Source organism: Styela clava, chromosome 11 (genome assembly GCF_964204865.1).
Source record: "Styela clava chromosome 11, kaStyClav1.hap1.2, whole genome shotgun sequence".
Lineage (NCBI taxonomy): Eukaryota > Metazoa > Chordata > Ascidiacea > Stolidobranchia > Styelidae > Styela > Styela clava.
In genome coordinates, this window is record NC_135260.1 from 3,307,041 (window position 1) to 3,316,406 (window position 9,366).

The following is a 9,366-nucleotide window of genomic DNA, read 5'->3' on the forward strand; positions in this document are numbered from 1 at the left end:
ATAGCCAGCCCTGTTTCATTCACTCTCGCTCGTTTTCTTCCAGCCTTGATGTGATTTTCTCCTTGGTTTTTTTTTCGTTTCCCACATCCCGCTGCATCCATACATACATCCTTTTGCTTTTTTCGTTCGTTATTTATTTTCTCCACTCTCGCTCGATATCTTTCTTTGGTCATGCCGCTGCTTTTTTAGATCCTTATTATTTTCTCCACTCTTGGTAGTAAAGTTGGGCCCTATTTCATTCACTCTCGCTCGTTTTGTTCTTTTTCCGTTTTTCAATCCTTTTCCTTTTTTTGTTCGTTATTATTTTCTCCACTCTCGCTCGATATCTTCTTTGGTCTTGCCGCTGATCTCCTAGTAAGTTGGATGTTTTCTGGTATAGCCAGCCACCAACATGGGATCTTGCGCCTTATCGCCTGATCTGTTTTCACTGGGGGGCTTTTTCATTTTTGTTGGTCCTGCCGTAAGTAAGTAAGTTTTCTGGTATAGCCATCGCTCTCTTCTTTAATTTTTTGCTCTCTCTGTTCACGCTAGCCTAATATCGCATTTTTTACGGTCTACTGATTTTGGCATACTGATTTTGGTCTTGGAATTATGGTCCTACATCCGGGGCTTTGCTCAGCTGCTTTCTAGGATTGTGAATAGGATGAAGTGTGCTTATCTCAGTTTAGGGTTAGTAATGCTAAATTTTGTGGGTTTCTGGCCTATATGGGTTTCATCAGACAAACTTTATATAGATGTATGATTTTATATTGTTGCAGATTTTGTTGTGCTATGTACGCTGAACGTTGTTAATCGTTTGCTATAATAACTGATATCTCAATTTTGCATTGCCGTTTGCCGTCTTCAATCTTTACAAAGAAAATTACATTGCTGCATTGGTTTTCGTTTCTACAACTTGTGTTCTGTGTGTTTCACTGGATTGGGTCATCGCTGTCAGTTTTTCAGTTCAAGGTAAACGCATTTCAACCAGCAAACTGGCAAACCAGAGAATTAGGCAACATCAAATCTTAAATTATCAATAGAAAACGCTGGCATCTCAAGGGGTCTGGCGTGGGATAGTTCTAAATGATCACTGTCCTGAACATTAAATTAACAACGAGGCGCAAGTTTAACTAAAGAATTTAAAACTAGATCGTATATAACAATGGCTGAAGATTCTGCACCGCAATTGCAACATGTGATCTCCTCTGGAACACCAGTTGCTAAGCATGACGATGCAGGCTCAACTGGTTCAGCTCATTCTGTTATTTCTAATGAGTCTGTGCGTGCAGAATACAATCTAAAGATGGCTCAACTCAAGTTGGAGCAATTTGATCAGGAAGAGAAACTAAAATCTGAGCTGTTAGAAGCAGAGAGAAGAAAAGCTGCTGAATTGCAAAGATTTCGGCTTGAACAAGATTGTAAGGAAGCTGCTCTTATGGCTGAAATGGCTGATGTGGAATCTAGTGATGGTTGGAAGTCTGTTGACTTGGCCAATACAGCTCTGGGAGATGCTCAGAGGCCTGTGGCTGTTGGTTCCTCAAATGTCAAAAGAAGATTATGTAAGAATAGGTTTCCTGAAGAATTCAATTCTACATCACCTGAAATGTCAGTTCAAGAAAAAGTTCATTTTCTGGGAAATGTTTCTAGACCCAATCAAACGGTTAGTCCAGGCAAAAATGTTGACAATTCAAAGAGTAAGGCTGAAACGCAATTCTCTGAACATCTATACAAATTGACTCAAGCGATGCAGCAAGGCTTTTCACTTCCTCGTGCTGAGCCATTATCATTTGATGGTGACCCTTTGAACTATTTTTCATTCATGAAATCTTTCGAAAATTTGATAGAAGGCCAGGCATACGATTTTCGCACTAAATTTCAACAATTAGAACGTGCATGCATTGGTGACGCTAAAAGGGTTATTGAGCGTTTTACTTATGAAGAAGATATCGAAACTGCATATTATTCTGCTTTGAATGACCTAAAAGAGGAATTTGGTCGCCACGATCAAGTTATTGAAGCTTATCGTCAGAGTTTAACTGAGGGCCGTGTACTAAAGATGAATGATCTGTCTGCATTGCGGGAATATGCTTCTGAATTGAAAACATGCCTTGCAGTTTTAAAGGCATGGAAAAAGCCAAATGCAATGGATTTAAGTGAATTTCTAACTAGAATTTTTGCACGTTTGCCAGAAGATCTTCAACGAATGTATTTTGCGGAGCTCTTAGCTTCTTCAAAAAGGTCAACGTTTGCTACTTTGGTAGACTTTGCTTGCAGAGTAGCTCGGATTACATCTGACTGTTGTGTAGCGTCTTACATGAAAAATGCTGCTCGGGTATCTGATAAAATTGCTAAGAATCGAACAAGGGATGCAATTTACACTGCAGTTTCGTCATCCGTTGACGATCAACTTGAAGCATCCGATGCCGTTCCCAGCTCTACACTTCCAGAATGCTTGTTTTGTAAAGACTATCACTCCATATATAAATGTGAAAAATTCATGGTGGAGCCTGTTGAGTCTCGTCGAAATTTTGCTCGCGTTCAACGTTTATGCTATAACTGTCTAAAGCCCAACCATATGGTTGGTAGTTGCCCTTCGCAAAGTAGATGCAGGGCTGAAGGATGTGGTGCTCGTCATCATACGTTGCTCCATATTGGTCATGTGAACAGAAATAATCAGTCAGTCCCTGCGACAGTACATGGGGCCGGTAATAGCATTTTTTCATCTCTTTCAGTCAATAAAAATGTTTGCTATGTTAGACTTCAAGTTGCACCTGTTAGGGTATTTCTCAATGATATGAAAAAATCAATTGAAGTGTATGCCTTTCTCGATCATGGAGCTACTCGCTCATTTTGTTCCAAGTCTTTATTAGATAGAATGAATATTTCTGGTTCTTCTGAATCTTGTTTGATTAATGGTATAAATGACCCAAGGCAATATATTGGCCACAGGGTAAACCTCAAAGTACAGGGAATTGGGGAATCAACGGTTGTGAGATTAGATAATGTTTTGGCTTTAGACGCTCTTCCCGATTTAAGAGGTTCTTTACCAAGCAATGATATTACTGCAAAATATCCACATTTGTCTAATTTGAAGTTTTGTAACTTGAATGCTGATTACATTGATCTTTTGATCGGTGCTGATGTTCTTTCCAGATATCCACCAACAGAATATTTGCAAGGCGATGACAATGCTCCTACAGCATGTCATACAATTTTTGGTTGGACACTGTTTGGTCCGGATATTCTGCATGGAAACTCAGAAACCGAAGAAGTGTGCGATTCATTTTCTAATGCTAATTGTGTTTTTCATATTTCCAATCCTGTTGTCAATGATTGTGATAGTTTCAGTGCTCCAATGTGTAAAGTTTGTGCCCATGAATTTGCTGATATTAATTGTGACCCATGTTTAACTGGTTTGTCTGTCAATGACAAGAGAGCTCTTGAAATTATGGAAAAAACGACCATCACTGTTGATGGTCGTTTGCAAATAGGACTCCCGTGGAAGAGTGACAACGTCAAACTTCCCAACAATAAAAGAATGGCAGAGACCAGATTAAGGTCTCTGAAACGTCGTTTTGAAACTGATAATGATTTTTTCTGTATGTATAGGTCTAAAATGAATGAGTATATTGAAAATGGTTATGCCGAATTATGCCCTGATGCTTTTTCACATACTGATAGAACTTTTTATATTTGCCATCATGCTGTGATCACATCGGGAAAATTTAGAATAGTTTTTGATGGTAGCAGTGTCTTTCAAGGCACTTCTCTGAACCAGAACCTTCTTTCGGGTCCCGACTTGAATAATGGCCTATTGGGTGTTTTGTTGCGTTTCCGTCAAGAACCCATTGCGTTCACTGGTGACATCAAGCATATGTTCCACCGAGGTAAAGTGAGCCCTATTGACCGTGATTCCATGCGTTTTTTGTGGTTTGAGGATGGTGACATGACAAAACCTGTCCTTGAGTATAGAATGTCGTCTCATTTTTTTGGTTGTGTGTCTAGTCCTTGTGTTGCTACATTTGCTGTGAGAAAGGTTGCTGATGATAATTTGAGTGGTGCTGATTTTGACACTGTTCAAACACTTGAGAGAAATATGTATGTTGATGATGTTTTGAAAAGTTGCGAGTCGTCTGAGAAAGCTATTAGTTTGATTAATCAATTGTGTGAATTGACTGAAACAAAGGGGTTTCATATGACAAAATTTGCTAGTAATTCAAGTGAAGTTAATTCATCAATTCCTAATTCGGAACTTGCTCCCTCACTGAAATGTTTGGATTTGAATGGGTCTGGTGTTCACCACGCCCTTGGTGTGAAATGGAATATGGGGCCGGATGAACTGAAAGTGTGTGTGGATATTGAACCAAAGCAAGCAACTCGTAGGGGTATATTGAGTGCTGTTTCGTCTATTTTTGATCCACTTGGCCTAGTCTCACCTTTTGTTTTGCCTGCTAAGCGTATATTGCAAGATTTGTCTAGTGAGGATTTTTCATGGGATGATACTATTTGTCATAGTCATAAGGTTCGATGGGAGAATTGGGTTTCACAGTTGGGTTCCCGAGTGAATGATAGTTCTCCCCCTTCAAGTAGCAATTTGAAACCATCCACGAGTAATTCTTCGAAGTTATTGTTGAAGTTGAATCCATTTTTTGATGAAAATTGTCATGTGTGGCGAGTTGGTGGACGACTGAAGCATTCCAATTTGCCTTACAGTCAGAGGTACCCAATTATTCTGCCTCAAAGTCATCATGTCACTGAGTTGATTGTACATATGTATCATTGCAGGGAGGGTCATTGTGGTACTTTGCATACATTATCTGCTCTAAGAGGAAAGTTTTGGATCCTCAGAGGTCAGTCTGAGGTTCGGCGAATATTGGCCAAATGTATGGTTTGCAAGTTACGTTCGGCAAAGTTTAGTAGTCAATGGATGGCACCTCTCCCTAAATTTAGGATTGAACCTGGTCGAACTCCTTTTGATAAATGTTCAGTAGATTTGTTTGGCCCACTCAAGGTTAAATGCGGTAGGCGTGAGTTGAAACGTTATGGTTGTATTTTTACATGTTTAGCCACGCGAGCTTGTCATATTGAGTGTGTTGAGTCGATGGATACACCATCTTTTTTGAATGCTTTGTTTCGTTTTTCTGATGTAGGAATACTCCGTCACTTATTTATTGTGACAATGGTTCAAATTTAATTGGTGCAAAGAATGTGTTGGCTCAAGGCATGAACAATTTGGATTCTACCCGTATTGAAGGTGAATTGGCACGGAAGGGAATTAAATGGGAACATAGTCCTCCTTCCGCCCCTTGGCAAAATGGTGTTACGGAAAAGATGGTTCATTTAACTAAACGTATTTTGTATGCTCTTGTAGAAAGACGAACATTGACAGATTTTTCCCTTATTTCATTTCTCACAGGCGTTGAGAGAATTTTGAATGATAGGCCAATCACGCCACTGAGCGATGATTGTAGAGATTTTGCGGCCCTGTCGCCCAGTGCGATTTTGCATGGTTGTCTTGACACCTCCCTCCCTGCCGATCGATTTTTGAAAACTGACGAGTATAGGGATTGTTGGCGCAGTGTTCAACGTCTATTGGATATGTTTTGGTCAAGATGGACCAAGGAGTATTTGCCCCTCTTGCAGTCTCGCAAGAAGTGGACCTTGTCTGGTCGTAATCTGAAAGTTGGTGATCTGGTTCTTGTTCATAATGAGAATTTACCGCGTGGTTCTTGGCCTAAGGCCATTGTTGAGAAAGTTTTTCCGGATGGTGATGGCATGGTGCGTAGGGTCGAAATTAGAACTGCTACATCTAGTGCTATGCGGGATGTAAGACGGCTGTGCTTACTTGAGGGTAGTGAATGATGTTGTTTGATATTTATATTTTCTTCATTTTACTATTATTCAGCTTAATTGTATAATTACACCGTTTTTGGGCCAAGTGTTTTGGGCTAGCTGTTTGTGTTTGGTAAATGATTCTTAGTTTCCCTGAAATTTGAATAATTTCCCGGGGCCGGTTATGTTCACGCTAGCCTAATATCGCATTTTTTACGGTCTACTGATTTTGGCATACTGATTTTGGTCTTGGAATTATGGTCCTACATCCGGGGCTTTGCTCAGCTGCTTTCTAGGATTTTCGATGTGAAGTGTGCTTATCTCAGTTTAGGGTTAGTAATGCTAAATTTTGTGGGTTTCTGGCCTATATGGGTTTCATCAGACAAACTTTATATAGATGTATGATTTTATATTGTTGCAGATTTTGTTGTGCTATGTACGCTGAACGTTGTTAATCGTTTGCTATAATAACTGATATCTCAATTTTGCATTGCCGTTTGCCGTCTTCAATCTTTACAAAGAAAATTACATTGCTGCATTGGTTTTCGTTTCTACAACTTGTGTTCTGTGTGTTTCACTGGATTGGGTCATCGCTGTCAGTTTTTCAGTTCAAGGTAAACGCATTTCAACCAGCAAACTGGCAAACCAGAGAATTAGGCAACATCAAATCTTAAATTATCAATAGAAAACGCTGGCATCTCAAGGGGTCTGGCGTGGGATAGTTCTAAATGATCACTGTCCTGAACACTCTCCATCCTTTCTTGCTGCCGCTGTCCCATTTTTGCCATGCTCACTTTTCTTTCTTTGGGCCTTTTTCATTTTTGTGTTCTCTCGCTCTTCTTTATTTTTTGCTCATCCTTTTATTGCTCCCGCTGCCGCTGACCCTTTTTCCTGCTCACTTCTTTCTCTCTCTGCTTGCTGCTGCTCTGGCCTAATAATGCAGGCTGATTTACTGCCTCGCTCTCTCTTCTTGGCCGCCCCCTGTGGGGGTTCGAGGCCACCCCCATTCTTATCGTGTTATTTTAACTTTCGCTCGTTATCGCTAGCCACGCTGGTTTCACTATCATTTGTCTCCTAGCTCCATTTTCATTCGGCCCTCGAAGACACTCTTGCTCGTTATCGTTAGCCTCGCTGGTTTCACTCTCATTTGTCTCCTCGCTCCATTTTTACTCTGCCCTGATCGCCTGGCCTTCCCCTTCCCCGTGCTATGTATCTTTCTATTCATTCTGACACGCGTCATATTTCCCCGGACTCAGATGAAATATCAACTAATCAATGTGAAGGCTATGGTCAAACAGTCTTCTATTCTATTATAAATGCATTCATTCCGGCTCGTTTATGGGATTTTCTGCCCCATTTTCATGGGCTCCTTAGCACGTGATTATTTTGACTAAGAGACAATCCATAGTATGGATTAGTAGTAATAGTAGCACCAACGACTAACATACTATGATGCGCAACTAAAGCCTTGACCAATGAGAAGTGTCTAACGCGATACGCTCCATTGCGGCAACTTGATTCGTTAACGCCCACTCGAGTTCCAAGCGTTTTGCTGCAGTTTCACCATATCTGTTGGTCGCCTCGGACTCAAGGGCTGTAGTTATTATATAATCAGTGGCTATTATGGCTAATAAAGGTAAGTCTACCATTTATATACGTTAGATATATACTATCAGTATGTTTCCATTAGCGGGTGACTATTCAGGGAGCTACCATGTGCTGATATATGACAGACAGAGTTTAAATCCCTGAATCAGATCTTGAATTTGATGATACATTCAGACATTACCTGTCTGCCTGTACCGTACTAGACTCATTCATGTTAGAGGATCATAAACTGACAGTATTCATGGATCTTGACGAGGCAAAGGAAGAAAAGTTTATCTTGAATGAGCAAAAGTAAGACAGCTATTGAAAAGAGAGCTACAGACAGACAGAGGGCAAAAAGTGTTAGGAGAGATTTAAAGCAGGGCCCCCAACAGATCATGCATTCAATTAACTTACCATCAATATATTTTCTGGATTTCATTCTATAGATAGAGACATACTTAAATGTGATATTTTCATGACAATAGTTTTGCTAATAAACAACCTATTCTGAGATTTATAAAAAATAACTTATGTTTTATTTCAAGGTGCTCAACGTGTCAAAAGTTATTTTCCAGCGTGGCATCTTTGGCTCAACATATTCACAAACAAGGTAAGATTTACATAATTATAGACTCCTACATAAATTCCATAATTACTAATACAACTCCCACAACTCAAGATAAACATGAAGTGCAAATTTTTTTTAACCACCATGGGAGAAATCTGTCAAAATAATTTGAATTTATTTTTAGGCAGAGATATTAGTGTGGGGAGAATTGTAGTGGAAAAATTGTTGCTGAAGAAAAGTCCTGAGTGATCAAATGTTGTCCTTCAGTTAGCGTTATTCCTCACACTCGAACAGAGTATTCCAGGTTTACTATACCCTCCAGTCTGTCGGGAAATTATTTGATAGATTCACAGCCAAAGAAATGGATAAAACGAAAGGTGTGGTGCTTAATATTTGTCTGGATTTGAGTATGTTAGATACCATAATTTTACGGACCATATGACTAACTGGGTTTTTATTCATACATAAGGCTATAAAACGCAACTGTTTTCTATGCAATATTGGTTTTGAGTGTAGGCAATAAAGCAGTACCTGATTCATACATTGTGCGCACCAGCTTAACAGGCGCTTGATCGACATTCATGGTAATCAATAATGCGATATCCTAATATTACACACCTGTTCCCTATGTTTTCCAGATTCACTGGATTAAAGTTCTATCATATTGAATGACGATGAGGTCCATATAATCCAATACATTGCTGGGTTTATTTTACAAAAAATGCAAAAGCGATGCTAAGACCCGGAAGACTGCAAAAATTCAGTCATTATTTAATCCCGAACCGGACTGTTTGATAACTGACTCTATGATTGCAGTAATGCAGGAAACAGAATATGGACGCCTAACCGTACCATTGTCCAGTGTCCAAGCTGCTCGAAATTGAATTTAGATTAAACTATGCTCATGAAGGTGTTACAGCCACAGTTTTTGAAAATTTTAATATAGAATCATTTGGTATCGCCCAAAACGATACTAGCATGCTGGACATCGTGGAAAAATAAGGTGCCATCAAACAGAATTTATCCCTACAAAAACTGCTTAAAAATAAATGTAGATGAAGAGCATGATCTCTTTTCACTTTATTTTGCAAGGTAGTGCGTTTAGATGTGATTCCAGTTTTATTTTTATTACTTTAGCAGTAATTAAACAAAGCAATCTATTTTTCAAAACAAAATTTTCATTGCAATATAGCATATTTTCATGACAATAGGCAATGTAAGTTGCATAATAAAAATACAGCATATCTAGAACTGTTTGAGTTGTCCCAGCGACAGATGATTTCCAGTTGCGTATTTCTGGAATGAAAAATATTTTCAAGCCAAATCAGACGCTCATCAATGCTATGGAATGGTCGGAGCATTTTTTCAGGCGCTCCCGTAGTATGTGTACCAAG

General features: G+C 39.4%; 1 protein-coding gene and 1 long non-coding RNA gene across 2 annotated transcripts; both read left to right on the plus strand.

Moving 5' to 3' along the window:
* Positions 1 to 1,144: 1,144 nt before the first annotated feature.
* Positions 1,145 to 5,844, plus strand: LOC120329720 (uncharacterized). The gene is made up of 2 exons (XM_078117984.1): positions 1,145 to 4,832; positions 5,399 to 5,844. The coding sequence occupies exons 1-2, from the start codon at positions 1,145 to 1,147 to the stop codon at positions 5,842 to 5,844; spliced, it is 4,134 nt and encodes a 1,377-aa protein (XP_077974110.1).
* A 1,502-nt stretch (positions 5,845 to 7,346) lies between these two features.
* LOC144429868 (uncharacterized) lies at positions 7,347 to 8,191 on the plus strand. Its single transcript, XR_013479124.1, has 3 exons — positions 7,347 to 7,450; positions 7,950 to 8,014; positions 8,157 to 8,191. It is a non-coding gene; the product is annotated as an uncharacterized LOC144429868 (long non-coding RNA).
* The last annotated feature ends 1,175 nt before the right edge of the window (positions 8,192 to 9,366 follow it).

Coding starts and splice junctions, on each gene's coding strand:
- LOC120329720 (XM_078117984.1), top strand. CDS start 1,145: ATGGCTGAAGATTCTGCACCGCAATTGCAACATGTGATCTCCTCTGGA. Junction 4,833..5,398: donor AAAGTTTTGGATCCTCAGAG/GTCAGTCTGAGG, acceptor CATTTCTCACAG/GCGTTGAGAGAATTTTGAAT.